Consider the following 22,730-nt stretch of genomic DNA (forward strand, 5'->3'; position numbering starts at 1 on the left):
CTCGCCCACCCCAGTGAGCCAGCGGGAGATGCAGGCAGACTCTGGCCTGCTGTTGGAGTGCCCTTTCTCTTTCCTTGGTCCTTTTCATTTCCTTTAGGAGGTGCCTTCATTAAGGCACCTCAAACTCTCTACCCAAGGGTGACCTGGGATGAGTGTTACAGTGTTTGTCGTACAGCCCTGAAAGGTACATAGAGGGCTGACCCACAGGCTACTCAAAAACTACCCTTCTGTGGATGGATATAGGCCAAACTGTTAATAGTAACTGACTAGGGGGAAGGAGGGTATCTCCTTTGGGAGGTAGGATGATGGTGAACAGAAATCTAGGAGTTAAAAAAAAAAGAAATAACCTACTAAAAGTTAAGGACCAAATTCTTTGGTTACTGGCCTTCTCAATGCAGGAAGCTAATTGGTGAGGATGACAGGTGAATATGATGATAAACTTTAAAGGAAATCACTTGATTCCAATGCTAAGAATTTTCTTTGGTCAACCCGTTGGGCTGTGTAGCCATTAAGGGTATCAGCTGTAGCTGAGACTGAAGGAAAAGCTAATGTGAGCATGTAAACAGTCACGGGGAATGTGATTCACCCATACCTTCTGGCTGTCCTGGATTCTCCTCTGGTACACTGGAAACAGAGGAAAAAAAATTAAATGTCTGAATCTTTCCTCCTCTTTGTTTTGAACCTGTTGTATAGCATTGACATTTACTCTCTTACCTGAGTGAGATATCAGGAAATTACCCAAACTCTTCTCTCCCTCACTTCTCATAGCCACTCACTCATCATTTCCTGCTCACTCCAGCTTCTAACTATGTCTTTAAATGTTCCCGTCTTTCTCCTCATCCTTGCCTCAGACAGGGTCCTCATCAGTTATTGGTACAGCCTTTTCAATAGATTCCCAACTGGTCTCCTTGACTTTGTCAACCCATTCTTTACTCTGCAGCTATAGTAAGTTTTTAAAAATGCAAATCTGGTCAAATTATGCTTCAGCTTAAAATGCTTCAATAGCTCCCCAGGATAAACCTATTCTACATTTGCAGTTTCGTAGACAAAGCCCCCTTGTGACCTGACCTGGTGACCCCTAGAGACCATCTCTTGCCACCCATGACCTATGCTCAGCCCATAAAAGTCCTCCCCACTCTGCATTGTGGTCAACTTCAGATGGCACCACCATGCACGGAGTCCCGATGCCACAAACCAGAGCCCAAGTCCTGATCTGGGCTACAAATCGTGACCTGCATTAGAAGCCTGCTGGTCAACCCCAACCCATGCTGCCGAAGGGCAAGCTCCCAGCCTGTGTGCCATTCCCAAGTCCTTCTGGCTCAGCCGCCAGCCTCTAAGTCCAAAGTACGCTGGTGAGAACCTTAGCCCCTCACCTACCTATCTGCACTTTCCCAACGACCACCCATACTTCCTCCTACCCTTACTCTTACATGTGCAGTTGTTCCTCCCACTTCTGGGCGTGCTTTGTTTTGGCTTCTTTTCCTAGTAACTTCTCATCCTCTGAGGCTCAGATCAGGTGCCGTACCTCTCAGAAACCCTCGTGACCACTATACTTATCTAGTCACTTTGTGTCTGTTTGTGGGCCATCCTCCGACTAAAATGGGGGCTCCTTGAGAGCAAAGTGATTGTTGCGGAGTGACCATTGACTGGAAGAATCCCCATGCATACTACTGCTCATCTCGAATCGCAGCAGTATGGCAGACAGGTGACTCCTCCATGCCCACCCAGAGGGAGGCAGTGGTGAGCCAGGGTCACCGAAACTGCAGTATAAGCATGGGCACATCTTCCTTCCTATAAGATTGGTAATCATTGTGGCAAAAAATGCCAAAAAATGCTCATTTAAAAAAAAAAACAAAAACGCTGTTACACTATTGAGCAGAATGTAAAATCTATTTAAGTCTATAAGTAAAACATGCAGAATTCAAAGTAATTTTGCTTTTGGGTAGTTGCTTTGGCTCATGTGCTCTAGGAGTCTTAGTTCCACCTCCTTTGTTGCTAGGAAGTAGTGGGAAAAATTGAGCAACACTGGGCCAGCCAACACAGCCCTTATCTGTCTTGTCAGAAGTATGAGCAGTTTCTGGAACCTGTCATCAAGTGAACTGTGTGTAGGAAAGTACAGGGTTAGTGGGAAGGCTCTTCTAATTATGGATAACAAGCCAGGATGACTAGCTGGGGAAGAGCTGATGAAAGGGACGTCCAAACATTCAGCAGGTATGAACGTGTCCCTCTGAGTCCAGCCGAGACCAAACGGAGCAAATGTGGCTCTAAAACACGCCAGGAGCTTGATGAACTGAGATCAGTGACTGCACTCAAGGGATGGGCTGTAGAACTGAATGTCCTGATCGCAGAGTGAACATCATTTAAGAGCCTTGAACTTGGCTTCCTCTCACTCCTATTTCCTTCCTTACAAGTTCCTCTGACCAACGTCAAGCATTTCACTGTAGAGTTAATGGCATTTCAGTGTGAGTGTTAAGTTAAAACTTTTTGTAATTGTTCCAGATTTGAGACGCTCTCCATAGTGAGTCTGCTGGGAGTGTAAGGACTTGCTGGGGGGTGCAGTGGTCAGTAAACAGTGGCAGCCCCACTGGGGAACACTCACTCTTTGTTGTAGTAACTATAGCACTGGTCACACACGCGAGTCGGGTTCTCTCTGCAGCCTTCCACAACCATTTTCTTAGTGGAGCAGGAACTGCACACTAGCCGGCCACAGCGGCGACAATGGTGACGTCTGTTAAACTGAGGAGTGTCAGCGGGAAGGAGGAGAAGGTGAGATTTTGGGAACTGAGTATAACTGTTAACCCATTTATCGTTGGTATCAGTCCTTGTGACTTATTAAGAACACCAGGTGATGCTCTGGATGGTGTGGCTCAGTGGACTGAGTGCCAGTCTATGAACCAGAGTCACCAGTTCAATTCCCAGTCAGGGTTGAAGGCCAGATCCCCAGTAGGAGGTGCACAAGAGGCAACCACACATTGATGTTTCTTTTTCTCTCTTTCTCTCTCTCTCCCAGTCTCTCTAAGGATAAATAAATAAAATATATATTAAAAAAAACCACTAGGTGCTTGAAGCTCTGTTGATAAAGAACACACTAGTGCTTGCCTTTAAGAAGCTGAGATTTAAAGTATCTCTCAGCTGATAAGCAAAGGTGTCCAAGTCATAGACAGTTTTGTAATGGTTCTTGGTAAGTTCTACTTGTCTGTGGAAGCAACATGTAAAGATACAGCAACAAATAGTGGGGAAGGGTGACTTTCTCAGCCAAGGCAGACCAGATTTCTACATAGTATTAATGATGATGAAAAAGTATTCTTTTTCAACACATTTTACAAGTATGCCTCATTTCATTACATGAAGTTATCTCTTTTATAAACAAGGAGGGGACAGACACTGAGAAATTACACTGCCATCGTTTTCATCAGCACTGAGTAATACACTGGTCAGGCACTACATTAAGTGTGCTAACATTTGTTACTGTTATCAGTCCTTTCAGTGACATGACTCAAGTAATGTGTCATCCTGAGTTTACAAGTGAGTATCTGTGACGGAAATAGTTAACAGTCACACTGCTAATAAGAGGCCGAGCTGGGATTAGAAAGTAGGGCGTCGGCCTGCAGAGGCAGCACAGGTAACACTATCAGGTCACCTGTCTGACTGTGAAGGACGGAGGAGCCGGGAACAAGGCCTGATATCTGGCAACTCCTCCGCTATACTGGTCTGCCTCGTTTTTGTTTTTTTTTTTTCATGCGAATGGCAAAGATTTGACAATTTAAGGCTATTTGTGGGCATCTGCTACCTGTTTGAAGCCAGAAAATACATTCTGGTCAGGTCAAAAATAAATCCAAAGTCTTGATTTGGTAGTTCTTCTGGAAATACCAATATCTTCTTGGGGCCATGAGGTGACTGTCAACTCAGGCCCATGAACTAGAGTTTTCCTTTAATTTCTCCTTCAGAAAAAGCTGGAGACTGACACCGCTTACCATGGTGAAGTGCTCCCTGCGGCAGACCATGCAGACGCTCTGGCTCTCGTCCGGCACCCACTGGTGCCTGGCTGGGGGCGTTGCTGGGGGCACAAACTGCAGCAGGGGCTGACTCTGTGCATCGGTCCTCTCCCTCGGGCTGGGGGAGGGTACAGTGGAGACACCTGGGAGTCAGGGTCAGAAGTCAGAGTAAAAGATGATTAATAGTTCAGCTCATAAATGAAGAAGAAATGAGAGAATTAGAATTTCACCATTTTACTAATCCCTACTGGAATAACAGATCCAGCTAATGATCATTAATGGCTCACTGCATCACAAGAAGAGAGACAACTGTATGCTGTGTATCTCCTGATGGGGAGCACACATCCATCCACCAAATATACATAACCCAAAATATTAAGCCTGCATCAAATCAAGTTTCTAGATATTGCTGCCAGTATACCAGAAATATAGTGAATGGATAAAGACCCATACTGCCCCAGGGCAACAATCAGCAAAATCCAGCATGTGGGACACTCTTTAGGACAAATGACCTAGTTTCCTCCACAAATAAAAAAAGAGGCAGTGGGGAAAAAGAGGTAGAGAACCTAATGATTAAAAGATATATTTTATAATCATTAAAAGAGATAATGATTAAGAGATATTTTAGCCAAATGCCATATGTGAGCATTACTTAGATCTTGATTTTAGAAAAATCAATTCTAAATAAATCTTTATAAGACAACTGGAGAAACCTAAATATTGACTGGATAGTTGATAATAATAAGGAATTGTTAATTTTTTAGGTACGAAATAATGTTATGGTTTTATTTTATAAATGTCCTTATTTATAGAGATATATAAGGTCTATCCAGAAAGAGTCCAACCACTGTTAATGTAATGAGAACGGTTTGCATGACATCGATGTAACCTGGCAGCCACGGAGAATGGACTGGAATGCACATGTGTGAACAATGGTGACTTCACTGTACTAGTCAGTGGGGGCATGTGTACCATGCGGCTGCTGCATTCAGAATGACTGAGCGAGTAGAACCACGAATCTGCATCAAATTTTGCATTAAGCTTCAACATTCCTCCATGGAAACTATTCAGATGATTTAGAAGGGCACAGCTATGGGCAACTTGTAACTGGCAGCTTCATCACAACAACACACCAGCTTATGCATCACATCGTGTGCAGAGATTTCTGGCAAAACGTCAAATCACTCAGATAATTCAGTCCCTCTACAACTCAGATTTGGTACCCGGCTACATCTGGCTTTTCCCAAAACTAAAATCACCTTTGAAAGTGAAGAGATTTCAGACTATCAATGAGATTCAGGAGACTATGAAGGGACAGCTGATGGTGACAGGGAGAACTGTATGAAGTCCCAAGTGCCTACTTGGAAGGGGACTGAGGTGTCATTATCCTATGTACAATGTTTCTTGTATCTCATATCTTCTTCAATAAATGTCTCTATTTTTCATATGATATACTTTCTGGACAGACCTCATATATTGATATATTTATAAATGAAATTATAACTAGAATTTGCTTCAAAATAATCCAGTAGAAGGACAGGGGCATAGATGAAACAAGAATGGCCACCATGAGATGATGAATTATTATTTTTTTAAGACTTTATTTATTTATTTTAGAGGGAAAGGGAGGGAGAAAGAGAAAGAAACATCAATATGTGGTTGCCTCTCATGCGCCCCTTGTTGGGGACCTGGCCTGCAACCCAGGCATGTGCCCTGACTGGGAATCGAACCGGCAACCCTTTGGTTCGCAGGCCAGTTCTCAATCCACTGAGCCACACCAGCCAGGGTGACATGTAATTATTATAGCTGGACAACAGGTATGTGAGATTTCATTGCGCTATTCTCTCTACTTTTGTGTTTTGGAAATTTTCCACAATAAAAAGCTAAAAAACCCCTAAAAACATAAACCAAAGCTGCTCAGGCTGCCTTGTGCAGATATGTGAAGCTGTTCACATGCCTGTAAGTCTAAGCCCTCCCCTCAGGTCCGATGGGATTCATGAGCCATGACTAATTCTCAAAGAATGGCCATGAAATGCCACAGTGTTTGCTCTATGGTATCTAAGGAGATTTCTGGTCACCTTGCAGGGGAATGTTGACTAGTCACAGAAAAGGAAAACTGAAAAACACAGCGACTCTAAGCAGTACACAAAAGAGAGAGACTTTAGCTCTCTCCCCAGTACCCTGCTCTGACTGCTGTCAGAACAAACACTTGCTGAACTTCTTTGAGCCGAGGCCATTGTGCAAAGGGCCAGAGGCGGCGGGAAAGGAGGGACGGCAAAAAGGGGCAACTGACACAGAGCTGAGGCCTTCAAGGAGCTTGTGCCCCATACGGGTGACAGACGTGAGCAATTAAGTGCAGTTTAGGAGCAGAATAAACATGAGGACTAAATACAGTCAATCCTTCTTGTTAACAGATTCCTTATCTGCAAATTTGCCTGCTCACTAAAATTTATTTGTGAGCTCAAAATCAATATTTACACTGCTTTCACAGACATGCAGAGTGGTGAGTAATTTAAGTCTCCGAACTGTAGGTTCTCAGCAAAGGTTGGAAAGGCGCAGTCTGCTCTCCCGTTTGAGTGCTCATGCAGAGACAACGGGAGGATGCACACGGTAGGGGACAGTGTAGTGCAGCGCGAGAAGCTCCGAGCGGGTTAACCTCTGGGGCGGGTTAAACAGGGTTTGCATTCCGGCTCTGGCACCAATGGTGGGCGGCCTCAGGCAAGTCACTTAATACTTAACAGGCTGAGCCTCTTTCTCTCTTTTGTAAAACAGAATCTACTCGTTTGACCTCTTTTCAATTTAAGATTATAATCTATGTAATATATCTATCTAATCCACATATATGATAAATATCTAAACCACATACAAATATATATAACACATATCTGCGGTATACATCTATAGACACACACATACATATTTTCCCTAGCAGCAACGGTTCAGTAGTCACTAATTCAGTGTTTGTAGAAGCTAAAGATATACTACCACAAAAAATGAGAATCAACTGTATGATGAATTTTCTGGGGTGTACAATGTTGACAAATGAAGAAAAGCAGTAAGGATGTTGTAACTAGAAATAAAAAAGGGGGTAGAAGAAGCAGAAAGTCAGGATGCGGCAAGATTGAGCTAAGTTTGGCTAACTCTCAGAACCTGTTCTTACCAGGCGCAGCGGCAGGACAGAACTCTATTGACGGGGACCTAGTCAAGGTCTCGAGGTCTGGAGCCTGACTGACGACTTCCTGGAGTTGGAGCACAGAATCTGGAGAGGGAAAGTGCTGTCAGAATATCATTCCACCATAAGCACCTTTACTCGCGGTGCTGGGCATCTAGTTCAAGGCCCTGTTGGTTTCACTGGTTATCACCCCACGATTCTACCAGGTATAAAAGGAACGGTCGAGGTACTTCTAAGCCAGTAGCATGTGTGATTCTTAAAGTCCTCAACAAGGTAAGTTTATAAAGGCACATGAGAAAAATAAAGTAGATATAAAGATTTTACAAAATGAATAGCAAAGTGCCCAGAGGGGAGTGGAAGAAGATGCCTTTGGAGGGTAGGGGGTAGGAAAAGGGAGCTGGCTGGGAACATCAGCCCGTATTCACTCCTGTTCTTCATTCTTGAAGAGGCTAAGCAGCTCGCATACCAGGGATGGCTGATGAGACGTGGGGAACAGAGCACACCCTCAGTACGAACAATGGCACTTAGGAGCCCGCTGCACCACGGCCATGCAGGCACTGCTGCCAGTGTGTTCGTTTCCCAAACCTTTATGTTATCAGGCACATGGTGGTCATCTGCCATTTTAAAATTCTGGTTAGCTTGCTACTTCCTCCAAGACCAAGACCTCTCCTATTCTCTTTCAATCTCTACCAATTCAAAATAATAGAGGAGGAGAAATGAAAACAAAGGATGTAGCACAGAACTTCTTCCCCCGTGTGAAACCCCCATCTAGGGTGCTGGTGGTTACCTGACCGTTTCTCCCTCAGAGAGTACGGGAAGTCCAGGGCTTTTCCCGCGTATCTGGAAAGCAGTGAGTCGACCTCGTCCATGGTAAAGCCGATCTCCTGCCCGGCCAGCAGCTGCTGCAGCGTCTGCACAGCCACAGTGGCCCAATCCACTTTCATGTTCATGAGCAGCTGCTCCAGCATGAGCAGGGGGCTGGAGGACAAGTGGGAATAGCTGGCCCGGTGCTGCTCAGGCAAGGTCAGCAGGACCTGTTTGTGAGGTGCATCACAGAGTAAACAAAACAGTACACAAACCTGAGAAGGAAGCTGAGGTTCTTACTGGGAGGGGCAGGGTGCTGGGCACCAAGGGTACAAGGCTAACTACTGAAACTGGCTAGTAGTCTTCTAGGAAGCAAGGATGGCCCCCAGCGGCAATCAACAAGTGCATTCCAAATACCTTCACCTAGAGGAAGGGTTAGCAAACTTTTACTGTAAGTAAATACTTTAGGCTTTTTGGGCCATAAAGTCTCTGTTGCAACTACTCCACTATGCCAATGTAGTAGGAAAACAGCCATAGATAATATGTAAATGAATGCAAGTACTTCTGTCCAATAAATCTTGATTTAGAAAGCAGGCTGAGGAGTGGATTTGGCCCATGGGTGGTAGGCTGACCTCTGACCTCTGGCCAGGCCCTCCAGGAGTGGTTGAGCTCTGCCTGAACTCAAACCCACCATTGGGTCTAATTGGGCTTTATTGGAAGGAGCAATATAAGGTGATATCAGTGGACTGCGTAACCTGGCACCTCCAGCCTCCTACGGGTAAATAGGACTCTAAACTTCTCCTAGAGGTTGTTATTCCTAGGTGCGAAATGTTTTCATCAGCTCTGCTGACTGCCAGTTTTCAGGAGTCCCCCATTTAGGTATAGTGCATCAAAGAGGTTTAAAAAAAAGATGTATCGTCTTTAGGAACATTTTTATGTAGTTGAATGCTTAGCAAGTGGGCCGGCGGTCATATTCCTGGCTTCCCAACACTCATTCTGTTGTGGGCGGCATGTCTGACTGCCCACCAGAGTTATCAGAAAAGGGTCAGAGGGCCCCATGTCTCTCCAAACACTCCTTTGCTGGATTACTTCTTTTGGGTTTGACATTATTTTTCTATTAGTGTCTCCAAGGTTACATATCAAAGGTAAAGGCCTATTACCTTATCTTATTACCTACACAATTAATCCTTTAACAAGCAATAGTTTAAATCCTCACTCCAGACTCTCTCTGGAAGAGAGCCAGGCCCTGGTGCAAGAGACTCCGTTTTCATTGATTTCGGGTAAAAACGTCCATTACTGGTATTTTTGAAAGGTCCAGGTGATTCCAATTCCAATACATGACCAGAACTGAGATAGCAGACGCCAGGGGAAACATAAAGAGAGGGTCAGGTCAAATTCACTTTGGAGGCGGGGCAGTGAGAGAAGCACAAGTCCTGAGGGACTCAGCTAGGCTGTGGTGCGCTGTTGGGGGAAAGAGTTTACGCAGGAGCCCGGAAGAAGAGCCATTGACAGGGGAAATTCTGAAGTGGGAGCTGGGCCAGCAGACTCCACCTCAAGCGTGCTTTCCCGGCACCTGCTTTTCCTCCTTACCTTGGACCCCATGTACAGAGCCTGGATTTCACGGTGTCGAACGGCGGTCAGTTTTCCATAGAAGTGGGTGGTGAGGTAGTTGGCCAAGAAGTGAGAAGTGGCCAAGCTAGGGTGCTGGTCCAGGGATTGCTCTGCGACCTCAAGGCACATGGAAGGGTCAGGAATTCTTCGCAGAAGCTGTTGCAAGACAAGGGCAGAGAAGAAAGGTGAAGCCTGTAGAAGAACACTTAGGCCAGCCCTGTTTTGTCTGAGAACAAAACATTTATTTGTTTTGGACAAACAACTTCCCTGAGCTCATTTTTTTGCCACTCCTATGGCTTCATAAATGATGGCTTTGACAGGACTAGAGCGCAGCAGAATCCTGGACCCGGCTGCCCCTCTGGCACCTAAAGCAGGGCTAGGCACTTTCTGCTCAAGATTCAGACCATAACCAGCCCCCGAAGGACAAGAGGGGCAGATCTGAGATTGGGAATATTTGCGTAGGATTTAGCAGGAACAAAGCCATGTGATGGGACTAACCTTCTTGTCCCTCCCCACCCCCCAAAATGGGAAAAGTTGGAGGCTTACTTTCACAGCCTTTTCGTGATCTCCTCTTTCTAGAAGGTAAAGAAGGTGCTTTTGATGCAGGCTGATTAAATCTTCTCTTGGGATGGGGTATAGGCGGCCCCACTCCTCACATAGCTGGTACTCCTGGAAGGAAACACAAACACCTTCGATCCCTTTCAATGACTGGCCTTGGCACAAATCCAGCTTTTGCCTGATTTTTCTCAGCAATCGGGTCTGCTAATCCCCCAGAAAGTTTGTAAGTGCTGATGGAAACTTCACTACAGGATTAAAGTGGGATCATGAACTCAAAGGTCTAGGTGGCAAGTTAAGTTATGAAAATCATGAAAGCAGGCTGATTGTTAATGATGTGACTGTCAGCTCAGCTGTATCATAAAAGAGAAAAGCAGATGGCATACAGTGACTGACACGTGGGGTCAGCCTGGGAGATGCAATGGAGGTAGGGAAGACAGAGAAGGCTGTCCAAAGGAGACAATGCCTACTCAGCTTTGATCGTGGCCATATGAATGTGCAGGTCCAGTGTTACTAGACTCTAAAAAATTTAAACCATTTTAAATGAAAAAAGTCCCTATTTTACAATGTTGGCAATGAAATCAATATAAAAATAAAAACTCTGTAGACCACTACTGCATGCATCAAACAAACACGTCTGGGGTTGGATCCCACCCCTGTCCTACCCTCCCACCCGATTTCTGAGCTCTGGGTTAAATTTCAGAGAATAGAATTTCCAGGGCTTTGTCCAAGTATTCTGACGTGGTGGTGCCTGAAACGCCCTCCTTATACCTCCGCCTGGTGCTGCCTTCTTTAGGATCCTTCCTTGTTTCTCAGGCTATGCTAGGTGCCCTGCTGGTGCTCCTGTTACAGTCTGGGCTTACTTCTGACACTTGATACCTAGTGATTACCCAGGACTACACCTCTCATGGCCCCGCTTCCCAAAATGTGAGCTGCTCAAGGGCAAGGACGGAGCTTAATCATCTTTGTTTCAACACCACTTTAGCACAGTGACTAGCAAATAATAGGTATTCAATGAATGCTTCTTGGATGATTGAACATCTGAATGAGCATTATCTACATTTTGAACTACGGTACATCAGCTCCTTACAAGGTAGATGAAATTCTCCATATCACTCAAGTGTTCAATAAAGACATGAAAAGATATTTAGGTCATTACTAATCATGAAAATTAAAACGATGAGATACTGTTCTATTGGCAAAAAGTGAAAAGTTGGATGATAGCCAAAGAGAGTGAGGGTATGGAGTGAAGGAACTATGAGTGGGAGTACAACCAGGGCAACTGGTCTGAGGAGCAGTTGGTAACCTCTCAGTGAAGGTGGGATGCTCACGCCCAAAAACACAGAAATTCCATGGCTATACACACATCCTGTACCCTGCATATAGTGTAGGAAGTCGCACGTAGGAGTGCAAGGTGAAAGTGCAAAAGCATCAGCTGGTATTAGTTTTACATTTCTCTCTACCTCGGTAAATTCATACACACATGCACAGGAAAGAAAAGAGAATGTGATGTAGTTATAAAAACTGTGGACAGTGATACGGGGGGAGGGGTGTACACAGCTAGTTAAAGAGCTGTAACTCTGAAAAGAGGAGGACGGGGAATACCGCCCAGGAAAATGGTACCTTTGCTTCTAAAATCATGTCCATGACAGCTGATGGGTCCTCAACACAACAGGTCCTCAGCGTCTGCCAGTCACACCACACTGGGGGAGCCTGCAAACCTAAAATCTAAGGGAAGACAGAAAAAGCTATCAAACCACAACGCAGCCTCTTCCTCCATAGATGAGTCACCGGAGTGTGCAGGGATGAGCCACCCCCAGGTCTCTGTCCCAAAGTCAGGCTGTTGTATCTTGCTGGGGAGAGGGGGAAATGGAGCAAATGGGTCAAAGACTGTTGAGAGGACAGTGAACCTACTGGGGAAGCACAACCAGGGAGCAAAAACTGGGTGGGGAGGGCAGCACTGGAGCCTTTCACTTGTGAAATAGTCTGCTGGTTTGAATGCGGGACCACTTTCATGCAGCATTTAGCTCTGTGCGAAAACTTCTGAGCAAGACTGGAAAGAAAATCTGCACCTGCCAATTTCACCTGCCTTTCCCTGGTGGGGCTCTGGACTCGGTTCAGTTCCAAGTACACATGGAAAAATCGGTGTAAGTTGTATACTTGTTATCACCTAAATCTGTCCCCCTGAGCCTCTTGATGTTGAATGTAACACATATCCTACAAGAATCTTTCATTTTTGAAATTGTCACATTCACACATCCTTTCAAACAGCTCTTGAAATTTAGCTGAGATTGAAACAATCTTTAAAAAAGACATATTATGAGATAAGCTCCATAAAAGCTACTGAAGAACAACAAAAAATGCAGTGGATATAAAACATATACAAAGCTCAAATACACAGGGTGGGACAAAAGTAGGCTTACAGTTGTCTGCATGGAAAATGATACAATAACTAATAACACAAGAATAAACTCTGTGTTTTGCATACTCACAACTGTAAACCTACTTTTGCCCCATCTCCTGTATATGTGAAAAAGCTCTGTGGACTATAAAGCATCATCCAATGTGAATTTTTTTTATCTTTGTTTGATGCGTATGTATTTAAAATAATAGGAGTAAGCCCTGGCTGGCATAGCTCAGTGGATTGAGCGCGGGCTGGGAACCAGTGTCCCAGGTTCAATTCCCAGCCAGGGTACATTCCTGGGTTGCAGGCCGTAACCCCCAGCAACCGCACATTGATGTTGATGTTTCTCTCTCTCTCTCTCTCTCTCTTTCTCCCCCCTCCCTCCCTCCCCTCTCTAAAAATAAATAAATAAAAAAAATAATAGGAGTAAATGAAACAGGAACCAGATGGAGGCCTCCTCGCTGCAAAGCAAAAGCCAGGCCTAGCGTTCTGTTTCTTAAAACCCACCGTCACACGGGAACAGACTGGACAGATTCAGTAACAGGGTGTGGAGTCCATTTCCTTTCTCTTGATGCCAGGGTCCGTACCTTCTGATACACCTGCAGCTCCGCCAGCTTTCTCTGTAGTTCACACTTTAGTTCATCTTGGACAGCTGTGTCTGAGACGCAGTAGGCCAGGATCTCCAGACACGACTCCAGGGGCCACCTGTCCACAAACTTTAGGGTTAGCCGGCTTCTCAGCGATGCATCCTTCACAGGAAACAGGTACTGCCAACCTTCTTTGTCTATAAGACAAAAAGATGCCCAGAGGCAGCAAGACTGGCACCAAAAGAGCCCCAGAGTTCAGGCTACTTCTTAAGAGGAGAGCTTTGGTCAGTATCATGAAACTGGAGTTTGGAGGATCCTTAAGTTCCATCTGACCTTAACTAGATTTTACATTTGGAGCCATTACTGTACGGCAAGGAGAAGTGTTACACCCTGTGCTTCTCTTTGTGCAAACTCAGTCAGGGTCATGAGACTTTTTGGAGAGAGCGGAAGAGATGGAGAAAGAGAGGAAGAAACAGGAAGGGAGGAAGGGAGAAGAAGGACAAAAAGACAGAATAGACGACGCTCTCTCCATGTTCCGGCATGCTGCACATACAGCAACATTTCAGACACAATGAGTCAGTGGAACATTTAGTGTTACTTGCAATTTTCACTCTGCTACATACATAATTACTTGTTATTTCAGGCAAACCAGTTTCACTCCCTCAATATCCTATCATTATTACTTAGAAGATCTCTCTCTCTCCCCGCCCGCACCATCTCAGAGCTGAAAAACAGACTCCAAGCAGATACGACAGCTTAACCAGTGGGCTTCCCCAGGGCGCTTTCTCTCCTTCCCACAGGGAAGCCAGGCCCTCGGCCCAGAAACCTTGTACCACAGCCCACCCGACTCTTGCTCCCCCTGGTGGAGGGTTGTGGGTCATGGGCTCTCAACTCAGCACACACCAACATCTGGGAGCTTTTAAAGTAGGGTTGTCACACAGTGTGGTGATTGCTGGGCGGGGGATATAAGGGGACTAAATGGAAATGGAAAAAATATAATAAAGAGTAAATATAAATAAATAAATATTAAAAAATAAAGTAGGGGTTGTCAAACAGGCCCAGGGTCTGTTTTTATAATTAGTTTTATGAAAATACAGCCATGCTCATTTGTTTATATATCTGTGGCTGCTTTCATGTTACAATGAACAGCTGAGTAGTTTCAATGGAGACTTGATGGCCTTTGGTGCCCTTCAAAGAAAACATCTGCACGCCTGTTTTAAAGTAAACATTTGCCTAACTTCCATCCCAGGCTTTTGGGGAGGGAGCCTAGATAGTTGTGGTCCACAGAATTGTCCAGTGATTCTGATATGCAGGGCTGAGAATACTGGTTATGAACACGTGTCCAAAAGTTAGACAGACTTGGGTTTCAAGTGCTGCTCCACCACTTACTACCCTGGGCGAGACTCCTACACTGACGGTGGCAGCTTCCTCTAGAGTTACGGTGAAGGTTGAATGTGCGGACGCGCTCAGTGGGCGCCCACTATCACTGGCACTGGTGGAGGGGCAGAGCGTTCTGCTCACCACAGGCCGCAGCGCAGCTCAGGACTGCGTCCCGTGTGCCGCTCAGGTCCTCCACGTCTCGTCCGTACACCTCGGTGAGCTGCAGGGCCCGGGGCCAGTCCCTGGCCACTAGGGCTTCCTCGAAGGCCTCGGTGAGCACATCCAGGGCAACAGGAGAATGCAGGCCAAGGAGGACAGTAGAGAGACCAGCCTGGCCACAGAGACTCGCTGCTTGGCTCTGCTCTTGCTTGGAGGATCCATGCAGGGGCTCCCAGGCAGCCAGGAGGGCGGCCTCAAGCATAGGGAACTGTTCCAGAAGGTGCTCACACTCCCGAGCTACCTGCTCTGCAGTCAGAGGTACCTCCCTGCGGCCACGAAGCTCCTTCCACGACAAGCTGGGCTTGGTGACCTTTGTTCCCCGGGAAGCCCCCAGACAGGCCACAGTAGCCAGCAGCTTTGAGCGGGACTTAAGGAAGGCCAAGGTGGAGGAGGTGAGGGCGGAGGGTGATGAATCCCTTGGGGAGGAACGGGGCTTCTTCTCTGATGTGGGGTTCTCAGCTGGCTTCGGGGAGCTCTGTGTAGAAAGCGGGGCATCTTCTAGGCAGTGGGTGGCGTGCAGCTGGGCCAGGGTGCCCAGGTGGGTCAGGAGAGATGATGTCTGCTGGCTCTGCAGGGAAGGGCACAGGGCGAGGGGCTCGCAGCAGCAGCTGACGATGACTTGTGGCACACTCAGGCTGAGTCTCTCTTGGGCCAGAAGGGCTGCTAGCCTGGAGGGAGAGAAGCAAAGGGAATGCAAAGCTGAGTGCACAGGCATCATCACCTAATCTCAGAATGTCTTTGTGTTTACACAAGCAAATGTAAATGTAGGCTCTTCAATCGTTCCCACTTCTTTTTTTAAACACAAAAGGTAGATATCAGACATATTGCTCTGTCCTTTGCTTCTTTCCTTTATAGCATAACTGGGAGATCTGTCCATATTTCTCTACAAAGAGGCCCCTCATTTCTTTTTACAAGTACATGGTATTCGATTATGGAGATCAACCATAATTTATCTGGTCTCCTGTTAGCACACAATGGCTTTTCTGATCTGTTGCTATTACATACAAGACTATAGTAAAATTACATTATACATACATCCTTTTCCATATGCATAAGAAAGCCGCAGGATGAATTCCCCGGCGTAGATTGCTAGGTCGCAGAGTGCACGCACTTGTAGTTTTGGCAGGTGTAGACACACTGCCCTCCCAGAGGGGCTCGCACCAGTTTCTATCCCACCAGCAATCTATGAGAATGCTTGTTTCTCCATAGCCTGGGCAACTACTGTGTTATCAAGTTTTCAGATTTTTGCCTATCCCTAAGCAAAGATTCTTCCCTTAATTTTATATTTGCAATGTAAATTTTAATGGTGGCAAGAGAGAGAGAAAGGGGGCACATGGAATTTGAACGTAGCTGTGTAAGAGTAAATGCAAAGCAAGGGTAAAGTCTAGAAGAACACCCACCCTGCATACTGAACCCACGCATAGTCCCACGGAGCCCTTGGTTCCCTTGATGAAAAAATTAGGAAGGCCCATGCTTGCCTCTCAAGGGGTAGCTCCTACCTGTCTGGTGGAACTTGTCGCTCAAGCAGGAGGTGTGACACCAGTTGGGAAGAGCTCTGCTGCAGGAGAACAAAGGGATTTCCTACTTTGACCTCCACGTGATCTGTAAATGTAAGGAAAATGACCTTTGTTTGCACCACTGACCGCAACAGTTCAGAGCCTCGATTTCCAGAATCAATAAAAAAGTAGTGTCAGAATGGGGACTATATCGCCAGCCCTTCTGTTGGTATTTTTTTAGGTAAAGGGTGTTCTCAGCATGACCCCGACCACAAGTTCGTCCACGCCTTACTACCGCTGCAAACCCTTCCCACCACAGACAAACTTCAGTGGGCAGGTCCAGGCACCAACAGCTCATCCTGCTCGTCCCGCACGACTGCCGTGCATGCAGCACTCGCTCTGCAGACTCCAGTGACACTCTGGCATGCAGAGCGGAGACCTGAACCCTCTGTGGGATCCTCAGTCCACAGTGGACTGAAGGTCTGAGAGAGGTATTGTTGAGTCTCATGCCATCAAAACTTATTGAGCGTTCCCCTGTGCTTGTACTAGTATTGGGGAGGCAAAGATAAATACAACACAGAGGAATAAGGAAAGACCTTACAAACTTAGTGTCCTTGGCTACTGCTGTGCCCAGAACCTCTTAACTGAGTGTCTTTCCTCTTCTTTGCTCTAAACACTTGCAGACCAGTCGTGACTGTTTCTTCCTTCTTGCTACTTACCGGGCTCGGAGCGCAAACTCTGAAGAAGCACTGCAGCCAGGGTGCTGCAGTAACTGAAGAAGGTGCCCAGGTAGTCAGGCTGCCCGCTGCCTGCTGGGGCCTGTTTGCCCAGGATCTTCTGGAGGAGCTGAGTCTGCACGTACACAGGGTGAGTCTCTGCCTCCGGAGCTTTCTGGGCCGCCTGCTCCACCAGGGAGGACAGCGGAGGACTCCTGGGCTCTGAGAGGAGTAACGGCAGAAAGCATGAGGGCTTTAGTCTGTGCATCCAGCTTTGGGTCCATTTCCGACACAGCTACGTGAACTGGGCCTCTGGACACTAGGTGGCATCTCCTACAGCTTGGGTGCTCCACTTACAAGGCAGCGATAAAATCCTAAGTTGGTCGCATGTACAACTGACTCCCAGCCAGGAAGAGCTTTGAGTCTGGAGAAATCGGGGTGTATGGTTCTGTCTCCACCCCAGTGTCTGTGGGGTTGTAATGGCTTTATAAATAGCACACAGATCTTTTGGCGAAAGGTTGATCAATATTTCCTGAGCAACTTTGGGGTATATTGCTCATTTGGAATAAGAAAGACGTATCAGCTAATGGAGTGTTATCCATCCCTTCATTAGAGAGGGAGCAGAACAGGTGGAATTAGTTACGGGACATGAGCTGGCTAACTACAAGGCTAGGAGGGTCCACTGCTGACGCCCTAAGCCTCTGCTCCAAAGCGTTGCTTCATTTGCAGCTGTTTCCTCTCCCTGGTTCAGTCCTCATCTGCTCCCACACTTGGGCGGTACCTGGCAGCTCTAGTGCCTCTCTCAGCGACTGAAGGACCTGGTCCAGCTGCTGGGAGAGGGTGGCCTGGCTGGCAGCACAGTCTTCAGTGAGGCTGGGCCAGCACATCTGCAGAAGCTCGGCAATGCTGCACCGTGGAGGACCTCCTCCTTTTTCTTCTCCACTCTCTGGGGAATGCACATCAGAAAGAAAAAGTGGAGTCTGGTGCTGACCTGATGTTCTGGGTCCAGGAGGAAAAAAAAGGAAGAAAAGCAACTCACCTGATTTAGTCTGTCCGGCTGACATAAGTGAATAATTGAGAATCTTACTGACTTGCTGAAGAACAGCCGGAAATCCTCGAATGCCATCAGCATTGAGGAGGACATGGTCTAGCCGCCGACCTGGGCACAGGTGAGGGAAGAGGGAATGCAGAAAAAACAGGGGACTTTCAGAGACTGTTACACAGTCCTGTATTCACTTGTACAATTTCATCTTCTCTAATATTAAGGAGGAAATATATGCTGTGCCATTTTGGGTGGCAACCAGCATACCTGGTTTTTCTACACCTGACGGTCCAGGGCTACCTCCTGCAGATGCCTTAGCTGTGAGCAGTAGTAGGCTCAGAATCTTTGGCACACCTACAGAATCACTGTCCTAGGCCAATCAGGTACTTCTTGTGGATTTACCTTGGTAACGCCCTTAGCTGAGGACTTGACCTGAGATCACGTTCCTCTTTAGCTGCTTTAAGTAGGATCTTGACTAGACTATAAACAATTTTATGAACAGAGATTACTCATTAGACCTCTCCTGTACCCCCATATATTTGGTATAGTCTGGAATCCCAGGAGATACTAAATTAATTTCTAACTGACTGACCTTAGTACTGTTTCAGGTACTAAGAGTTTGAATAATACTGTATCTCCTTTCATTTTAGAATACAAGTGCTAGACGAAGGGGAGGAGAATTGGCCCCACCCCCCAAAAAGAATTCTGTGTCACAGTATACTTAGCAGGACTGTATGAACATGAAAGGACATTGTAACTGACAGCTCAGAAGTGACCTGGGCAGGTGTGCAGAAGAGAGTTAACGCAGCAGACCTGAGGCGTCTATCCTTAGAAAGACATGCTTGCAAGGCCTGCCCTTGGCTGGTTCCTGTGGACTTGACTGGTAAGCGGTTTCCGACACTAATATTAAACTTGCCCTAAATGACAAGAGTGGCTCATTGTGCCTACACTCTCTGAACACCTGCTTTCCTTCTGAGAGCCTGGAATTTTGGTACACAATGGGCAGAGGGTGCCTTTGTCACCAGACTCCAGTGAAACCCTTGGACACTGTGTTTCTAATGAGCTTCCCTATAGACAACACTTCACCCTTGTCACAGCCCCTTGCTGGAGGAATCAAGCCCATCCTGTGTGACTTCACAGGGAGAGGACTCTTGGAAGCCTTTTGCCTGGTTTTCTCCAGTCTATCCCATGAACTTTTCCTTCTGCTGATTTTGCTTGTATCCTTTTGCTGAAATAAATCTTAGCCACGAGTATGACTATATGCTAAGTCCTGTGAGTTCTCCAGTGAATCACTGAACCTGTTCGTATTATAACCTATTCACCCTTCCTCCCTCCATGTTACTGAGAGAGACATGCACCCTTCTCCCTCGCTGGTCAGTTCTTCCAATGTTTGGTGTATGAACCTGGCCGAATTCTGTCTTCACATTCTTCTTCTACCTTCATTCCTCCAAGAATTCCATGTACATATTTTGATATCATTTACCTCAAGGTACAATCCTCCCTCCAACTGAGATGCAGCAAGTTTTCCCTTATACCCGGTTTACAAACTGAAGACCATCCCTAGGTTATAGGTAAGTGGGGTTCACTAGGGGGGAATGTAATCTAAAGACACAAATTCCATTTATATCATTTTGAATGTATATTTATTCCTTGAATTTATCTGTAAATCAGAAAAGAATTTCCTCAAAGGACTGCACATTGCTACGTCTAGTAAGAAGGCGAGGCTCTCAACAGACTCTATTTCTGCCATCAGATCAGACACGAGGAAACGAACGAACATTCTGTTCTCCCCGCCCCTCCTTCCCCAGCAAGCTTTCTTCTTGCACATTTTATCGACTAAAGCTAAGGCAGCACACTCACCCCGGCTCTCGAGGCTGCTGTTCAGACGTCGTTCGGCCGTTTCCAAGAGCTGCTTGCAGGTTTTCCAGAGCTGACACTGCGAGCAAGCGAGGTCAAACGCAGCCATGGCCGGGGGACTGAGGTCTTCCAGAACCTCTCTCAGGGGGTCGGTGGGCTCCACCAGGGTGCTGCTTATCCAGAAGTCCTCCTGCAGCGTGGGGACGGGGTCCCCAGATGGGCTGAGCAGCTTTTCCGTCACGTCAGAAATGGAGTAAAACACCATCCCTGGACACCCAGCAGTGGAGCAAAAAGTAAGAGGTTAAACTGATTCTACACACCACTTTCATTGTGAAAAGTAGTTACTTAAAAAGTGTCTGAGGTCCTTCCTTCCACACAGGATATCTTCTATGCGCATTAGTGCCATCACTGCAGCCCACCCCTATGGCATCAAAGCAATGGCAGGGACAGGAAGACCAAGAGAAACTCGAGACGGCTGAGATGAGTGAGGGCTTCTTCCAAATGGGACGTAAAAGGAGGCTGGGAAAGAATGAGGTGGATCTGCGTGCTAGTCAGAAAAGAAAATCCACTGCAAGAACAGCAAGCTAGAGAACACACTTGTGGTAAGAGCCCATTTATATTCCAAACAAAAAGGAAGTGCATATATGTTTTTGAATAGCTACTGGAAATTTCTGGGAGAACAGAGAAGGACCCACGTGTGATGCTACTTGATACACAGAGCCTAAACTGGTAAGATAATGTGAAGACGTGGGGCGAGATTCTGCTTCCGAGAAAATGCATCAGTTTGGATTCACAGGTCTCTCTCACAGTGCCCCACGCCAGAGCAAACTGTGGCCCTGCACCACCACCTGGCCTCTGCCCATAGAGACTGCAGGTACTGAGGCAAGTTGCACAGTGGATTTAAAAAAAAAAAGAAAGAAACAGAGAATGAATGAAAGGATGAACTTTTGCAGGCAGCCAAGGCTGAGAACTGAGACCTATGAATTGCAGACCATTGGTATTATACACAACTTCTTCACTTTATAGAAACGTGAAAGGATATATTTTATCCCTGAATAATTACAGGAAAGGAAATAAACTCCTAATCATCCCCCAAAGTCCGAGATAGTGGCCAGAAAAACACACGGTAGAGACAGCATTCACACTCATTAGTTTAGGTCATGCAGGACAAGCTTCAAGGAGCAGCTCGAGTGGCAGGTATGTGACCACCATGATCCGGGAGGCTGGGCACAGGTAGAAACTGACTCTCAATGTGTCTGGGCTGCTATTCTTCAAGGCAAGTGTCTTGCTCTGGATTTCAGCTCATCTTCACGATGAGCCTAGCACTTGGTGGCTTTCCTCCCGAGACCTGCCTTCCCCAGCTGCCTCACTCCCTGTGGTGGCGATGGGGAAGACTGACCTGCCGCCGCAGCGCTTCCAATGGCCTGCAGGGTTGAGCGGCCATTGCCTGTTCTTCGAATGGTGCTGCTACCCCCCGTCTGAGTTCCGGTTCTCAATCTTGTGCTCTACCCGGGCCAGCTCCTGGATCACCTCCTGGTAGCGCTCCATGAACAGCAGTTCCCCTGCGCTGGGCGAGGACCTGAGGTTGAACATGAATACCACCTGGTGCAGGAAAGGGAGGAGATTATTATCAGTCTGAGGCTGATAATAATCTAAATGTTGAATAACAAGAGAATGGTCAAATGCAGCTACTTGATCAGACTGTTGTAAGGTCATTAAATCAATTATAAGACGAATGTTAAAAATGCTTTATATAAAATTTTAAGTTAAAAATAATCTTGGCCATATAAAAGTTGCATCTATCTTAGAAAAATAAAGGCAAAAAATATACTTCCCCTTTGATATTGGTCCTGGACAATAGGGTTACAAGTAATATTATTTTTTTTTACTACTTTTGGTATTTACTTATAATACACTTGTCTTTTTCTGTAGTGATATTAAAAAACATAAAGCTCTTATTAAAAGAAGATCAAGGGCCCGGGAAAAGAAGAGAAAGTGAGGACATTTAAGGGTGGAGTGTCAGGGGTTCAGAGTTGACTTCCTCCACATTTGGGGGTAAAAACTGCTGGGGGGGGGGCTCTAGCCTCCTTAGAGGGTCAGAATTACCATTATTATTAAAGTATGGGACCTAAAATGACCAGAAGCTAAGCAAAGGTTTTCTTATCGCCTAGGTTTTTCCTTGATTTATTCCTCAGCAACTGAGCTCACATGAAAAAAAAATTCTAATCTACATGTTAAGGGACAAGCATAGTTTGATAAATACATGTGTACCAATAGAGTTTCAAAAATTAGAATGGCAGGTTTCTATGCTATTACATTTGCACAAGAGCAGAGGATTCTTATATTTCTCATGGCTTGTACAGAATCCTCTTAACATGCCCATGAGGTAGGGCAAGCAGGTATTATATTTAACTCCAATTCTCTTTATTTTTTAAAAAGATTTTACTTATTTTTAGAGAGAGGGGAATGGAAGGAGAAAGAGAGGGAGAGAAACATGGATCGGCTGTCTCTCACAGGCCCCCCCAACCAGGGACTGGGCCATAACCCAGGCATGTGCCCTGACCAGGAATTGAACTGGTGATCTTTTACTTTGTGGGATGATGGTCAATCAACTGAGCTACACTGGTCAGAACTTAACTCCAGTTTTCATACGAGGACACAGAAGCTCAGGGAGGTAAGTCTTTCTGATTTCTTCTTGTGCTTTTTCCTATATAACGTGAATGTTTTAGTTTGGTATCCCCTACACTTGTATATTGAATTGGCATTCTATTTATCATTAAACATTGTCTACATCATGGTTTTTAACTATATAAAAATCATATATTTGTTCAGAGAAGGTTTATAAGAAACAAAAATATTTCCATGTTTTAAAATGGTGAGATTGTAGCTGAA

At 46.0% G+C, this 22,730-nt stretch overlaps 1 protein-coding gene across 1 annotated transcript in view; it reads right to left on the reverse strand.

Annotated features, from left to right (window-relative positions):
- The window catches only part of ZFYVE26 (zinc finger FYVE-type containing 26), a 60,566-nt gene that overhangs the window by 19,226 nt on the left and 18,610 nt on the right, over positions 1–22,730 (reverse strand). The window contains 17 exon segments of the mRNA XM_028505932.2: positions 593–624; positions 2,600–2,736; positions 3,975–4,138; positions 7,156–7,254; positions 7,955–8,201; positions 9,562–9,738; positions 10,129–10,251; positions 11,761–11,865; positions 13,129–13,325; positions 14,650–15,395; positions 16,227–16,329; positions 16,943–17,161; positions 17,721–17,885; positions 17,979–18,098; positions 19,842–20,105; positions 21,238–21,313; positions 21,315–21,440. Of these exon segments, the coding sequence (XP_028361733.1) occupies positions 593–624; positions 2,600–2,736; positions 3,975–4,138; positions 7,156–7,254; positions 7,955–8,201; positions 9,562–9,738; positions 10,129–10,251; positions 11,761–11,865; positions 13,129–13,325; positions 14,650–15,395; positions 16,227–16,329; positions 16,943–17,161; positions 17,721–17,885; positions 17,979–18,098; positions 19,842–20,105; positions 21,238–21,313; positions 21,315–21,440 (3,100 nt within the window).

The sequence above is a fragment of the Phyllostomus discolor genome, chromosome 1 (genome assembly GCF_004126475.2).
Source record: "Phyllostomus discolor isolate MPI-MPIP mPhyDis1 chromosome 1, mPhyDis1.pri.v3, whole genome shotgun sequence".
NCBI classification, from domain to species: domain Eukaryota; kingdom Metazoa; phylum Chordata; class Mammalia; order Chiroptera; family Phyllostomidae; genus Phyllostomus; species Phyllostomus discolor.